The 16,359-nt window shown below is 36.7% G+C and overlaps 1 protein-coding gene across 1 annotated transcript in view; it reads left to right on the top strand.

Annotated features, from left to right (window-relative positions):
* The first annotated feature begins 265 nt into the window (after positions 1–265).
* Positions 266–16,359, top strand: part of SLCO4C1 (solute carrier organic anion transporter family member 4C1) — a 61,664-nt gene continuing 45,570 nt past the window's right edge. Inside the window, exons 1-2 of the mRNA XM_517854.7 lie at positions 266–899; positions 5,200–5,463. Coding sequence (XP_517854.2) covers positions 545–899; positions 5,200–5,463 — 619 coding nt within the window. The 5' untranslated portion in view covers positions 266–544. The remainder of the gene's footprint in view (positions 900–5,199; positions 5,464–16,359) is intronic.

The raw sequence follows: 16,359 nt of genomic DNA, 5'->3' as shown, positions 1-16,359 counted from the left end.
AAGAAAAACGCAAGATAGTTTCTTGAACAATCTCCTGATGCAACTGTTTACAGGTTTCATGTCAGCACCCAAGGGGAGCTTATGGCCAGAGACTCCCACAGTTTCTGTGTGTTCCCAGTGCTTGGGCTCAAGGGAGGCGCGCTGCGGGCTGAAGGCTCAGGTCAGAACCGCAGGGGCTCGGATGGAGGCGGACTCCGGTCGAAGGCTGTGGGGTGAGAACTCTCGCCCCCTCTACTCGGCTGCCGCCGGGTGGCACGCCCACGCCGCGCCTTCCGGTTGGTCCCTGAGGCGACGGGTGAGGCACAGCTGAGCGCCAAAGCCACAGGCTGGGGCGCTAACGCCCCCGCTCAGCGCTCTGCGCTCCAGACAGCTGCGAGCTGGAGTAGGAAGGTTCAGGCGGTGGCGGAGAGTGCGCTGGAGGCTGGAGGGCCAGGAGGCGGGAAGCTTCCCGCACGGGGGCGCTGTTACCTGCCTGTGGGAGGAGCCAGAGAGGGACCTGGCTCTGCTGCTCTGAAGCACCGGAGTCGGGAGAACCCTTCCAGACATGAAGAGCGCCAAAGGTATTGAGAACTTGGCTTTCGTCCCCTCCAGCCCAGACATCCTGCGCCGCTTGTCTGCGTCGCCCTCCCAAATCGAAGTCTCTGCCTTGTCCTCTGACCCCCAGAGAGAGAATTCTCAGCCACAGGAGCTTCAGAAGCCCCAGGAGCCCCAGAAGTCACCAGAGCCATCTCTGCCTTCAGCCCCTCCCAATGTCTCCGAAGAGAAGCTCCGGTCACTGTCGCTGTCCGAGTTTGAGGAGGGGCCTTACGGCTGGAGGAACTTCCATCCTCAATGTCTCCAGCGCTGCAACACACCTGGAGGCTTTCTGCTTCACTACTGCCTCTTGGCCGTCACACAAGGTAAAGTCCAGCGCCCGCTCGAGGCTCGGGCCAGTGGAGAGCGAGTTGGGCACGGCGAGCCAGCCGGGGGAGAGAGCAGGTGCGCGGGGTCCGTGGGACGGTGGACGCGCCCTGCAAGGTGGCCCCGGGTTTGGAACTTGCTTGCGCTCTCACCAAGGTCAACCTACCGGCCCCAGCCAGCCTTCCAAAGTTCAGCTTCTCCTTTATCACTACAGTTCAAACTTGCAATACAAGCCTTTTTCTCTTTTGTGTTTTACCTCAGTTTAGCGGATTCAAGACTTACAGGGAAGATTACAAGAACCTTCCTTTGGGAAAGGTATACCCTGGGGAGTTTATTTTACATTATAAAGACAAAAATTTACCTAGGCCCTCTTTAAAGGTATTTTACTTTTACATTTGTTTCATTGCCTCAGGGGAAGGAGTAATACGTTTGCAGGTGGGAGTGGGATGCCTTACAAGGAAGAAAGCTATGTAAAATCTATCGTATAAATTAGATACAGACATTCATGTTTCGTGAGTGTATTTAGTTTGAGAGTATGTGGGCACCAGAGGAGCCCAGTGAGTAAACTAGCAAAGGCTCCCGACGTTGTTGAGCCTTAATCTTCATTGTGTTACATTAGTTATCCAGCATCTGTTTTGTTCTAGGATCTCTTTTAGGTTCTCTTGGGAGTTACAGATTCAGTTCAGATTTATACCCTCAGGGATTTGCAATCTAAGCTCAGTTTGGAGGAGTGATATCCTGGAGGGAGAACAGCTCCCTTGAAAGAAGGCACAGGGAAGGTTAAAGCTGCTTCTGGTGTGTTCAATACAGAGGTTGAAGGAAAATAGGAAGTTAACCTGAGTTGACTTTGAGGAAGGGTGGAGAAGAGGTGGAGAGGAGTCAAGAAGGACATGCCGAAGCTCAGCTGAATTGGCATGTAGATATTTTTTGGTCACTTGAGTCATAGTCCGAGAATATTTTCTGTATAATCAGTCAAGGATTAATTGGAAGAAATACAACCTTAGAAATATAGATTTTAGAGGGTTGGAAACAGCTCATTTTTTAAGTTAATAGAAAACTAAGTCAAAGCCTAAGTATACTTTTTGTTCTTATTCTTCCTCTTCAAGGAACCCAGGGCCCCTTGCTTTGCGCATTAGATGCTAAGTAACCATTTATTGATTGCAAGTCCGCTGCAGCTCTTCTACTGAAGGTAGATTTGTGTTGAAGAATTATTTCCCTGTCCACTTTTCTTGTCCCTACCAAAGTTCCCCTCCATTAATGTCTTGATCATAGTTTTACAAAATTGGCAATTGTGAAGCATCTCAGTGTCAAAGGAATGCGAAGATAAAAAAGTTGGACACAAGTAAAAAATGTCTTATCTTGTGTATTATCTTAAAATTTCTCTGAAATTTCTATATTATTCCAGAATATAACATTTTATATTTAATATAAAATATTGCCTAAAATTGTTATCAAATATAATTGTCACTCCTAGAAAATTTGTCAGGTTTAGTCTGGAGCAGCATCTACCCAGAGGTCCCCAATTTAAGAAGTTTAATCTGAGATAAAAGTGACCCAATAGGCTGGGCATGGTGGCTCACGCCTGTAATCCCAGCACTTTGGGAGGCCTAGGCGGGCGGATCACTTGAGGTCAGAACTTGGATACCAGCCTGGCCAACATGGTGAAACCCCGTCTCTACTAAAAATACAAAAAATTATGGCCGGGCGCCGTGGCTCACGCCTGTAATTGCAGCACTTTGGGAGGCTGAGGCAGGCAGATCAACTGAGGTCAGGAGTTCGAGACCAGCCTGGCTAACACGGTGAAACCCCGTCTCTACCAAAAATACAAAAACTAGTTGGGCATTGTGGCGCATGCCTGCAATCCCAGCTACTTGGAGGGCTGAGGTGGGAAAAACACTTGAACCCAGGAGGCGGAGTTTGAAGTGGACCGAGATCCTGTCATTGCACTCCAGCCTAGGCAACAGAGCGAAACTCTGTCTCAAAACAAAACAAAACACCACAAAAATTAGCCGGGTGCGGTGGCACACGCCTGTAGTCCCAGCTATTCAGGAGGCTGAGGCACGAGAATGGCTCGAACCCTGGAGGTGGAGGTTGCAGTGAGCCGAGATGGCGCCACTGCACTCCAGCCTGGTGACAGAGCGAGGCAAGGTCTCAAAAAAAAGTATAATAATAACAAGTGTGACCCAATAAATTATTAGTTTACGTTTCAGTTTAAGTTTGAATGCCTGAAAACTTTATTACCGTGTTTCTCAAACATGATCCTTAAGATCATTTCCATGGTATATTTAAATATACATTTAATTGGAAAGAAAAACAAAATTTGTCGAATGAGTTTATTTAACCCAGCATTTCTCAAAGACAAACAGGGATTCTCTAAGTACTTAATTTTCTAATGTGCTTCCTATTGTCATTCATTTACAACAGAGAGATGTAGTACTGAGTGTTTCCTGATTTTTTTGTTTTTGTTTTTTTAAGTAGTGTTCTTGGAACTTGTATAGCATAGAATTCACTTTAAGAGTCATTGGATTAATGTGCTATCCTTCCTGAGGAGTTTACAGATTTTTTTTTCAAAGAGAAGATTTACCATAAAGACAATGCTTTCTATTAACTAATTTTTAATCAGTATGGCAAGTGATAGGGAAGTTGATTTTATTGGATGCGGAAAATTTTGTATTATTAGATAACGTATAAAAATGTCATCCTAAGATACTTTAGGTACTTTATTTTGAAATCCTAAGAATTGTAAATTGGCTTATAGTCTTATGAAACTGGTATAAAAGTAAAAAATATGTCATGAGTTTTGAAACTTATTAAATTTGTTGAATTTATTTTTTTTTAAATATATTTTCAGCTACGGTCTTAATCAAAATTTAAAGAGATTTGTGGAGATCATGACTTGTATGTATATACTCATTCTGGTATTGAATGAAAACAATTTATCATACCTAAGTAAAAAGGATACCTAGTTAATGCAATCAGATGTTTTTTATTTTCAATTTATAGTAATGTTTAAACTCCTGTAAGTTTAATCTGTATCTAGACTGTTAATGAATGAAAACAATTTATCATACCTAAGTAAAAGGAATCTCTAGTTAATTCAATCAGATTTTTAAAATTTTCAATTTAGAGTTATGTTTAAAACTCCTGTAAGTTTAATCTATATCTGGACAGGACATTTTTAAGTAAGTCAAAATTTTCAGATTTTCAGTCTTACCTTGTTTACCTTCTATTCCTTCACTATAGTTATAATAAATGTATGTTTTTTTCTTTTACTTTGCATACAATTTAGAATGCAAGTGGTTGAAAGACTTATGTTTACTTTTGCTCTAGAATCCTTTACATGGTAACTTTAATATCTGTAAGAATGTTAGAAAAATATAGGGGTTTGAGAGCTCAATTTCTTCTTCCTAAGACTAAATCAAGGTTATCTCTTTTTTTGGAGTTGGGGAGAGGAGGGAAGAGATAAAGTAATAGTCAAAGTTATCTCTTGTCATAGATAAATATGTTTAAGGATTGAATAATTTGGGAAGCAATTGAGCCTAACTGTAGTGGCCTATGGGGTCTCTTGTGCCTTTTGTAGTCTTCTGAGTGAGGTCCATGGGAGTATGATATATTAATACTTGGAAACTCTATCAAACTGGCTTCACGGGACTTTACCAGTTTGACTTCATCATTTAAAGAAAAATGAATTAAGGCTAGTTAACTATAATTTAGTACGTAGCAAGCATCAGTCTTGTTGGACACCTGAAAATTCACAAGTGTACAATTTAAAAAGCAAACTGGGCCAGGCGCGTTGGCTCACACCTGTAATCCCAGCACTTTGGGAGTCCAAGGCGGGTGGATCACCTGAGGTCAGGATTTCAAGACCAGCCTGGCCAACATGGTGAAACCCCATCTCTACTAACAAGATACAAAAAATTAGCCAGGTGTGGTGGTGCATGCCTGTAATCCCATCTACTCCAGAGCCTGAGGCAGGAGAATCACTTGAACCCCGGAGGTGGAGGTGGCGGTGAGCCGAGATCGCGCCATTGCAGTCCAGCCTGGGCAATGAAAGTGAAACTCTGTCTCAAAAAAATAAATAAATAAAATAAAAATAAAAAATAAATAAACAAAAATAAAAAGCAAACTGATTTTCAAGGAAATATGTTTAGGTTGCCTAACTTTGAAACTTTGAGGCTTTGAAAACTGGTACATTTAAAAAAAAAAAGAAATGAATAATCAAACTCTACTTCATTGTGTTAATAATCTTAATCGTATGGTAAAATATTAATGATGCACATCAACTTTTCTGTTTTTTAGGTATTGTAGTTAATGGCCTAGTAAATATTAGCATTTCCACTGTTGAGAAGCGTTATGAAATGAAGAGTTCCCTGACTGGCCTGATTTCATCAAGCTACGATATTTCATTCTGTTTGTTGTCTTTATTTGTATCATTCTTTGGTGAAAGAGGACATAAGCCGAGATGGCTTGCATTTGCAGCCTTTATGATTGGACTGGGAGCACTTGTATTCTCATTGCCACAATTTTTCAGTGGAGAATATAAATTGGGGTCTCTTTTTGAAGGTAAGTTTCTATTGTGTTTATGTTTGTTTTAATCCGAAGAAGTGGATAAAACTAGGTCATTAACTTTATATTGCAATTCACTTATACAGTATGGTAAGGGTTTACATCTCTTCCACACCTCACTGGTTTGTTCATTGTGTGAACTGTATGAGATAGGAGATTAGAGAGACTGTACATTATTCATCGTTTCAGTGGTTCTCCAAGTTTTTAAGCCTCTAATTCTTATTCCCCATATTATACACAGTCCTCCTCAAGAAGAGATGACTTGTTTTCCTTTGCAGGTTGTGACCTGATTGGAGTTCTGAGATCTTTAGTTTTTCCCTTTGTACTTTTATTTGCTGTGTTTACAGCTCTGCACCCTGGACATGTTGATTCCTGATTTGAGACAAAGAGAGGTGACATTTAGAAAAGTGGAAATTTTCCTAAGAAATGAAACTAGCTCTACTTTTGGACCTAGATAAGAAACATAGAACTTCAGAGCAACCTACAGTTGCTCTCGTTAGATGGAGAAATATATTATTCAAAGGCTCAGAAAGGAAATTTAATTATATACATATTTTTTCCCAAAGACATTTTTAATAAAAAAACAAATATAGTAGAGCCAGAACGGTGGACAAATGAAAGTAGACCTTAACATTTTAATGTCCTTCCTGGGACTTCTAATAGCAAATATTGAAATAATTAGAAATAAAATCAGATGGTTATAAATTCAGAGGCTTTATTCACTTACTTAACCCCTGCAAATAAAAGACAAAGGATAATTGGAGCCTGTTATGCTATAGGAATTATTTTTAAAAAGTTAAGATTGTTAGATTTGTTTGTTAATATTGAAAATTAGTATTTGCTATAGTGTGGATGTTTGTCCCCCTAAACCTCATATTGGAGGGAGGTGTTTGGGTCATGGAGATGGATCATTCATGAATACATTAATGCCCTGGGAATGGGGTCAGTGAGTTCTGTTTGTTCCCAACAAAACTGTTTGTTAAAGAGAGTTTGAGCTAGGCGTGGGGGCTCACGCCTAAAATCACAGCATTTTGGAAGGCTGAGGCAGAAGAATCCCTTGAGCTCAGGAGTTAGAGACCAGCCTGGGCAATATAGTGAGACTTTCTACAAACAAAAAAAGATTCTGGCCCCTCCCCTGTAGCTCTCTTGCTTCCTCTCTCCCCATGTGATCTCTGTGATCTCTGGCTAGCTGCCCTTTGCCTTCTGCCCTGAGTGGAAGCAGCTAGAGGCCCTCACTAGAAGCAGGTGCTGGCAGTATGTTCTTGTACAGTAGAACTGTGAGCCAAATCAATTTCTTTTCTATATAAATACCTCAGGTGTTCCTTTTTAGCAATGCAAATGGACTAAGACAATATTAAAGTATTAATCTTTTCCAAGATCAATTTTCCAATTCTAGAGTGATAACAAACAGGAAAATATTCTCAATAACAAATTATATATTACACAGCGTGGTTTTAGAAGTGCACTTATTAGGTAAGTAGGCTTCATTTTAGAAGTAAAAATAGAATATGTAAGCGGGTGAATGGAGAGTATTTTTAAAATGTGGTAGAGTTTGGAATGAATAAGATAAGGAGAATAAGTTATCAGCAGAAAGAGCACTTACATAGATTCTAGCACATTATCTGAGATTGGACAAGACTGCACAAGGCAACTTGACATAATTTCACTGGGAATAGTTTTAGGAACAAGCCACATATTGCAGCGTAGGCTTTAGTATAACACTATTGAAATCTAAATCGTAAGGGAATATCTAAATTTTAATCTGCCACACAAGAAAACATAATACTGATTCTATGATAGTTATTTGTTCATAGCATTTAGGTGGTAATCTTTGTGCTGTTTCTGGGCCCTCAACCTTTCAGTTGCTCAGATGCCTTTCTTGTTCTTAAGTAAACAAACCTTGCTCGAAAATCTATGACTCTCTAAACTGAAACGTAAATACTTCTTCCAGTACAAAGCCTGATCTGGCTTCCACGATCTTCTCAGCTTCCTCTCTTGCCATTTATACCTGGAGTTATAGCCATTGTGAAGAACTTATTTTCCTAAAGGAAAATTGCCACAAATTAAGGTGTTTGTGTGTGACCAGAGGTGAAGCTAAGATTGCTGAAGCCAGATCATAAACTTTTAGTAGTGTACTGTGCAGGTTTTCACCAAGTTCTTACTGATCTAATTAACATTTTTCATTATTTTAGTAGATTATTGAAATAGGTTAGATAGAGGAATTGGCTGATCTAATATTTTTACTGTAAATTGACTCATTATTTAAATAATAGCTTAAATGTGGCAAGTGAAACAAAAACTCAGCTTGCCCTCCTGTTATTCTGCCATTCATACAATATATATTTATTGATATGGACTACACATGGTGTTGAGATAACACCAGTAAAACAGTTCCATGCCATCTGGATTTTATGTACTAGTGGGAAGAAATATGCAATTAATAAACAAATGAACAAGATAATTGAAAATTGAGGTGAGTGGGTAAAGAGACAAATAGAATGAAGTAACACTGTGTTAAAGGTTAAGTATGTTTGCCAGGAAAGGCTACAGTGATAATATCTGGATAGTGAAGAGCTAACCTTGAAAGATAATTTCCAGGCTGGAGAAAAATATGGTTAAGGGCTTTGGAGCAGAGGAGGGCTTGGTAGGTTTTAGGAATTGTCCGTTTTGGTCAGCATTGTCAAAGCAAGGGAGGCTGTTTTGGAGAGGCAGGTAGACACTAGGGAGGCATTTAGATTGTGCTTGAAATGCAATGCAAAGTTGTGGAAGAGTTTTATACAGGGAAGTGCATGATCTTACTGGAGTTTAAGAGACAAGAGTAAATGGGAGCCAATCACTCTGGAAATTTTTATTGTAGTCCAGGTGGGAGATAAATGTGGCTGAGACTGGGGTGGTAGCAGCAGAGATCCAGAAGATGAATGATTCTCAGTGTGTTTTATAGGAAAAAGAAATAGGACTCTGTTGGATATATTGTGAAGGAGGAATGAAGGAGTCCTTGGTATTTGGCTTGATCAGCTGGGGCCGTTTTTACTAGAAGGTGGAAGACTAGGTAGAACAGAATTAGAATGAAATTAAGAATTCGGGTTTGGAGTTTTTTAGTATGAACTGCATATTATATATCCAGTGTTGCAGTGTATATCCCCAAAATACGTGTTTACATAAATGTGCAAGTCATTCACTTGGTTTGATTCCTAGAAGTGCAAATACTGGATTTGAAGGCCTTCCTCATTCTAGTTTTTGATAGATAATGTCACACTGACTTTCAGGAAGGGATATATTAGTTACTCTCCCATTGTTGGTGAATGAAAATGCATCACTGTTGTGTTGAATTTTTGCATTTTTTTCCCCTGTGATTTTTCTTAACAGAAGTGTCATTGTGGTATGTGTAGGTGTTTATAATATGACAGACATAAAATTCAGGATTGAAATTGCATTACACATTTAAAGGAATTCAGACATTTAGAAACGGAAGGGATGTTAGAAATGATAAAACCCGGCCGGGTGCAATGACTCATGCCTGTAATCCCAGCACTTTTGGAGGCCAAGGTGGGCGGATCACAAGGTCAGGAGTTCGAAACCAGCCTGGCCAACACAGTGAAACCCCATCTCTACTAAAAATACAAAAAAAAAAAAAAAAAAAATTAGCCATGTGTGGTGGCATATGCCTGTAGTCCCAGCTACTTGGGAGCCTGAGGCAGGAGAAATGCTTGAAGCAGGGAGGCCGAGGTTGCAGTGAGCTGAAACCGTACCATTGCACTCCAGCCTGGGTGACAGAGCAGAGACTCCATCTCAAAAAAAAAAAAAAAAAAAGAAGTGAAACATTTTTACAGTGTAAGCCTTAGGGCAAGAGGTGAATTGATTTCACAGATGGTTAACAACAACTAAAACTAATCCTAATTTTTATGGTTTGTTTATTGTTTTTCAAAAGTGTATACTTATTACTCATACTAAGTTATTAACTATATTGAATGATTTTAATATTTTTTATGAATTTCAAGCATTTCTTCCCCAATTTCTAGTAGTCAGGTACAGTGGTCTGTATTAATCTACTTTTGCAAGTATGGGAATCTGTAACGAAAAATCTGAATTATTTGTCAAACTTTAGGGAGAGTAGAGAAGAAAACTTAGGAAAAGGAAACTGCAAAAGGAAAACAGATTAGTTGAAAGCTTCCTGTAAATTAATTAGAGGCAAGGGGATGTGTAATCTTCTTAAGTAACTTAACATAACATAGAGCATAATATTAATAAATGATTTTATTAATTGAAATTATACATGTAATTTAATTTAAAATGGACAGTGAGGAAATTAACATACCCTTCTGTGCTTTTTGTGTTGTTCTTAAGGGAAATCAAAATCAGGGCTCACTTTGGATGGGATAATCTCTGTAAGAGGAGACTAAAGTAATATAGCTAGTAAGTAGAAAAAAACATAAAATATGATAAGCATGTATGATTTCTACAGGTGTGAGAATAACACAAAAGAACGTTAAGAACAAAAGTTAAGAAGATATATTTTGAAACAGCTTGGACTTTCTATTGTGTTGTAAACAATAAATTTAAGTAGGTTGGAGAGAAAGTGTTTTTTTAAGGGAAGCTTTTAGAAAGACATAAGCATTAGAGGTGATTAACTTTGAATGGAGATGATCAAAGGGAAGTTGTGGTTGTTATTGGACTAAAAAAAGAGGTAGTATTAAAATTAAGAGGAACAAATACATGCTATTAAGGGCTAATTTTTTGTACAAGTTAACCCAAACATAGAATAGTGTCAAAACACTTTTAAATAAGTCATATTTGACATTCATTTTGACTTACTTCAACATAATATTAATATGACACAACATATTGCAGTATGACTTTAAAATATTTAAAATGCGATAAGTAAATCTTTACCACGTAACATTTTTTTCATCTAAGCAATCTTAATTTCTTTTAGATGAGTGTTATTTTAATGTTACCATGCAAAATAATCTTTATGTCTCTTTGAGACTTTGGGAGAGAGGCATTATTAAATACTGAGGAATTGTAGAAAAGTAGTTACTTAGCCTAGTAAAGCTCTTTTTATTTATTGACCAATAATTAGATAATTTTTCCTATGTTGCACTATATCTTTGTTTCTCTTTTCCATCCCCTTTCCCTCAAAGAAACCTTAAATGATAAAAATTCACATTAGCTGTAGCACTAAATTTCTAATTTTTTTTTTATTGGCATTTCAGAGAGAATGCTTCATCAAAGGACTTTGGTTATGCTTGGTAACTACTTACAAAAGCTGTGCTAGGAAAATGATTACAGTAGGACTCAAAGTGGACTTTACTTCTGGTTACTATTTTATCTTTTTTTCTTAGAATACTTTTTTCTTTAATGGAATGCTTGCCTAGATTTGAGAAGACCTAGGGCAAAGAATTTTAGAGGTTTTCAAGCACAAATTCAATACAGGAAGCTTTAATTTTGCTTGGCCTCTGAGTGTTTTTCCTTTTTTGATATTATTTTTTACTTTACGGAAGTCACTTATTTTTCTTAAATTTTACTTCTTTGTAACTGAAATGAATAAAGGAGTAATGAGAAGAGGTGATTTTTTTAGATTAGAAGCTATAATGGTGTAATAAAACAAATGATTCAATTTTAAATTTAATACATACAGTAAAAGGCCTAGAGCTACCTTTTAGCAATAATTAATGCTCTAGATAAAACTATCACAATTTTTTATATCAGAGGCTTTTCAGTCTTTCTCATACTTCCTAGATAATATGAATTACCCTGAGCCAGGCTCAATGGCGCACACCTGTAATCCCAGCACTTTGGGAGGCTGAGGTGGGTGGATTACTTGAGGCCAGGAGTTTGAGACCAGCCTGGCCAACATGGTGAAACCCTGTCCCTACTAAAAACACAAAAATTAGCCGGGCATGGTGGCAGGCACCTGTAATCCCAGATACTTGGGAGGCTGAGGCAGGAGAATCACTTGAACCCAGGAGGCGGAGGTTGCAGTGAGCTGAGATCGGGACACTGCACTCCAGCCTGGGCAACAGTGTGAGACTTTGTCTCAAAAACAAACAAACAAACAAAAAAATATATATGTGTGTGTGTGTGTATATATATGTGTGTATATATTTGTGTGTGTGTGTGTGTGTGTGTGTGTGTGTGTGTATGTATATATATGAATTATCCTGGATGGTTGCTATTCCTGTTTAATACTGCCTCTTGGAGATCCTGATTCAGTAAGTTTGGAGTAGGACTCAATCAATATTTTTAAAAAATTACCCAGGTTATCTTAGTCTAATTTAGGACATACATGTCCATTTTAGTGTCTGATTACTTTGTAAAGCTTCTAACTGTGGATATAGAGAGAAAGGTTTCTTTTCCTTTCCAGATTATTGCTTTATGTCTTCCTTTAAAATAGGAGTTTCACAATCATCATGAAATGCTAGGTGCTCTAATGCAGCCAGTTTTGTTGAAATGCAAATGACCAAACTTCTGAAATAGAGGAAACTTACAGAGAAAAATAAGTAGGAAAAAAATATGTCAATGAAATTTTAGCACAAACTCATTCTCATTACAAGCTATAGTTTGCTGGTAGGTAGAGGTTTAAAAAATCCATGGCCTTTAGCAAGAGAAAAACATGTCCAAACATTTCTGAAAGTATTATCTGCAGAGAACAGTTTCTAGAGGTATTAGGAATATGTTAAAAATGTGTTCAATGGTTGAATGAGTTTGGAAAAAAAAAAAGAAGAACGCTAAGCAGTTGTCTTTATTGCAGCACTATAAAGCAAATGCATTCTGTGAATCTTTAGTTAGGGGTATGATATGTAGAGTTGATGAAGAGGCTCCATTGTTATACTTGTCCCCTTCATCCTGCTTTTGCCCCTTACTTTGTCTTCCTCTAGGTAAGTGAGGCAGTGAACACACTTTGGTAAAATCTGCTCTATCTGCTTTAGGTTTAACTATGTGAATTTGAAAGCCCTTGTTGAGCTTAGAAACTTTATTATGATCAGCACCTACAACAGCATGTGATATAGACTAGGTCCTTAAGAACTATTTGTTGAGTTGTCACATATATTAATGAATGGAGTCCTTTGATGAGGTATATTAAGAGCCTAATGCCTTGTCCTTCCACAGAAGACAGTAAGAGTAGGTAATGGCAGATAAAGGCAATTTGGGATTCTCTTTCCACATTTTCCATAAACTTGGGCTAAAAAAATAGTGTAACATTTAAAGAGAATTTTCTCTTTCTCTCTCTTCTTCATCATTTTTTTTTCTGGTGACCGAATTAGGACAAATTATGTTGTTAGAGGCAAAAATTATTTTCCGTAATCTTTTTGAGTAAGATTTGAGATCTGAAAAATTTGCAGTGTGAAAAGGAAGCTAAAATGAGAAGCATATTCAGAAATAGTAGCAGAATGCTTTGATATTCTACTTTTGGTTTTTGTCTTAATGACTTGCTAAGATGTTGATTTCACTTCAGTGCTTCTAAGAAAATTCTCTTTTAATGTTCCATTTTTTTAGCCCAAGTTTATGGAAAATGTGGACTAAGAATCCCAAATTGCCTTTATCTGCCATTACCTACTCTTACTATCTTCTGTGGAAGGACAAGGCATTAGGCTCTTAATGTTAAAATGTTAGCAATTCTCTTTTCATGGACTTTTAAAAATCTTAATATATAAAATGAAATGCTCTGATAGGGCATTCAAGTGGCCATAGGCGTAGTTGTGTCTAACCAGATATATTGTGTGGAAGGTAATGATTAAGCAATGTCTTTTTTTTTTTTTTTTTTTTTTTTTTTTTGTAGCTTCCTTAGAAAGGTTGGTGGTTTGTGGCAGGAAATAAATGAGGAAATTCTATTTTCTTAGTCACTATTCTTAAAAACGCACAAATTTGCCAATGTGTGTTTTAATATATTTTTTCTGTTTCATTTTAATGCTATTAGTTCATCCTATTTAATGAAAGTATTCAGCACTTTAGCAGAGATGAGAGTCAGAAATAAGTGAGTTTAAGTTTTTGCTCACACACTGTGATAGAACTACAGTGATCCTGGAGATAAATTTCTTTGACTATAAATTATGTTGATAATAATCAATACCACATAGAAGAGTATACATATGTGGTGATAAGGCAGTGCCTGGTGTGTTGTGAGTGCTCATTAAATAGTAGCAATGAATAATAAAGTCTTTTTTTTTTTGTGGATGTCACTTGGTGTTGACATATCCCCAAAGTCTGACCAAACACTTTTGAACTAGTACATTAGAAAGGGTTTTAATTAGATATATTTCTAAGATCATATTGTTACGAGATAAGAAAATAATTCATTTGGTGTAGCTCAGCTTAATTGGGTCCACTTAGAATAACACATTAAAATATTGCCTTTTAAATAGCCAAGTTGCCATTTGAAAATATCTTGAATTTTTTGACTTTGAACATGATATGTACTTTGTAAAATGTTCAGAAAATAGGAACACACAAACAAAAATGGAATAAAGAAAGAAAGAAAGAGTTTTCATGGTAACACACCTTGGTTATTCACCGTTAACACTGTTCAGTCTTTTAAAAATGTATATACGCATTCATACGTATATTGTCACACATAAACTACACTACACAGTCATTAACACACATTCATGCACACATTCACGCTCACATAATTTTATTAACATTCACACATCTTTACATCACATTCGCACAAACACATTCAAAATCCTTGTTTGAAGGAAACAAGATTTTTAATCTATGAACGTTGACTTCTTTTTACTTGGAAGATGTGTTGGACACATTTTATATTAGTAAAGATGGAGCTGCAGAATCTTTTTGCTTTTCTATTATTTCATTTTATAAATGACTTATTTAACCAACCCTCCTTTGTTATATTTTTTATTAATACATTTAATTTTTCTGGTTAGAGAGGTTCTATGGGTCATGCAGACAATTTGGGTAATACTAAGAAGTGGAAAGAGAAAAAAACTCAATTCACTGTTTTTCTTTTCTCAAGGAAAACAGCTTCGGAATTGTCTGTTTTTCTGTGCCTATTTTTAATACAGTTAATAAAATATGTTGCAACCTGTGAGCATTTTCTTGCATAGCATTCTGTTTTACATTTTAAACATTCTCATAGAACTGAATTTTTACATATAAAAAGTTTTTTATTATAAATTAACTCATGATGAACATTTCTATGTTTAAAGGTTTTACTATATTTCAGTAATTATACAGTATATAATATTTTGGAATTGACTTTTTTTAGTCTGAGTAATTTTCTGAATACTCATCATGTTGTTGTACATATCAATTGTTCTGTTCTTTCTACTGCTGATTAGTAATCCGTGGTATGGATGTACCATAGTTTGTTTAACCATTTGCCTATTAAAGAACATCTGGTTTGTTCCCAGATTTTGGTTATTACAAATAAAGCTACAAACATTAGTGTGCAGATTTTTGTGTGAACATAGTTTTCATTTTTCTGGAATAGATGCCCAGGAGTAAAACTGCTGGGTCATATGAAAATTCTATGTTTAGTTTTTTGAGAAACTGCCAAACTGTTTTCCAGATTCACTGTATCACTTTATATTCCCATCAGCAATGTATGAGTGACTCAGTTTATTTGAATCCTTGCCAGCATTTGGTGTAGCCATTCTAATAGGTGTACAGTGAAATCTCGTTGTGTTTTAATTTGTATTTCTTTAATGGCTGATAACATTGAGCATCTTTGCTTGTGTGAATTTGCTATCTGCATATCATCTTTGGTGAAATGTCTTTTCATGTCTTTGGATATTTGTTTCTTTACTGTTGAGTTTTGAGAGACATTTATGTTTTCCAAGTACTAGGTCTTGTCACAAGCTAGTTTGCAAATATTTTCATCCAGTCTGTAGCATGTCTTTTCATCCTCTTAACAGGGTCTTTCAGAGAGTGAAAATTTTCAATTTAAATAAAGTCGAATTTATCAGTTTTTTCCTTTTATAGATTATGCTTTTATTGTGAAGACTAAAAACCCTTTGCCTAGCTCTGATCCCTAAGATTTTCTTCTATTTTTAAAAAAAGTTTTATAGTTTTCTATTTTACATTTAAGTCTGTGATATATTTTGAGTTAATTTGTATAAAAGATGTGAGGTTTAAAGTTTGATTTTTGTTTATAAGTGTCCATTTGCTCTAGCTCCATTTGAAAAGTCTGTCCTTCAACCATTGAATTACTTTTGTAGCTTTTCAAAAATCAGTTGGGCATATTTGTATAGCTATATTTCTGGGATCTCTACTCTGCTCCATTGATATATGTATCTCTTCACCAATATCACATTCTTGACTATTATACTTATATAAGTCTTGAAATCCTATAGACATTGCTCTCACTTCATTGTTATTTTTCCATATTGGTTTGCCTCATTCCTTTTTATTTCTATATAAATTTTAGAATAATCTTGTCTATATCTACAAAATATCTTAATAGGATTTTGAGAGGAATTGTATTAAACCTTGATATGGTTTGGTTTTGTGTCCCCACTCAAATCTCATCTCAAATTCTAATCCCCATAATCCCCACATGTCAAGGGAGGGACCTGGTGGGAGGTTATTTGATCATGGGGGTGGTTTCCCCCATGCTGTTCTCCTGATAGTGAGTGAGTTCTCATGAGAGCTGATGGTTTTATAAGTGTTTGACAGTTCTTCCTTCACATGCTCTCTCGCCTGCGACCATATAAGATGTACCTGCTTCCCCTTCAGCCCTGATTGTAAGTTTCCTGAGGCCTAAATTTTTTTCTTTATAAATTACCCAGTTTCAGGTAGTATCTTTATAGCAGTGTGAAAATGAACTAATACAACCTGTATATTAATTGGGATTAAACTGATATAGTTACTATGTTGGGTCTTCCAATCCATGAATATATATGGATTTATACTCCATTTATTTAGATTTTCTTT

Source organism: Pan troglodytes, chromosome 4, assembly GCF_028858775.2.
Source record: "Pan troglodytes isolate AG18354 chromosome 4, NHGRI_mPanTro3-v2.0_pri, whole genome shotgun sequence".
NCBI classification, from domain to species: domain Eukaryota; kingdom Metazoa; phylum Chordata; class Mammalia; order Primates; family Hominidae; genus Pan; species Pan troglodytes.
This window is presented reverse-complemented; position numbering and strand designations above follow the sequence as displayed.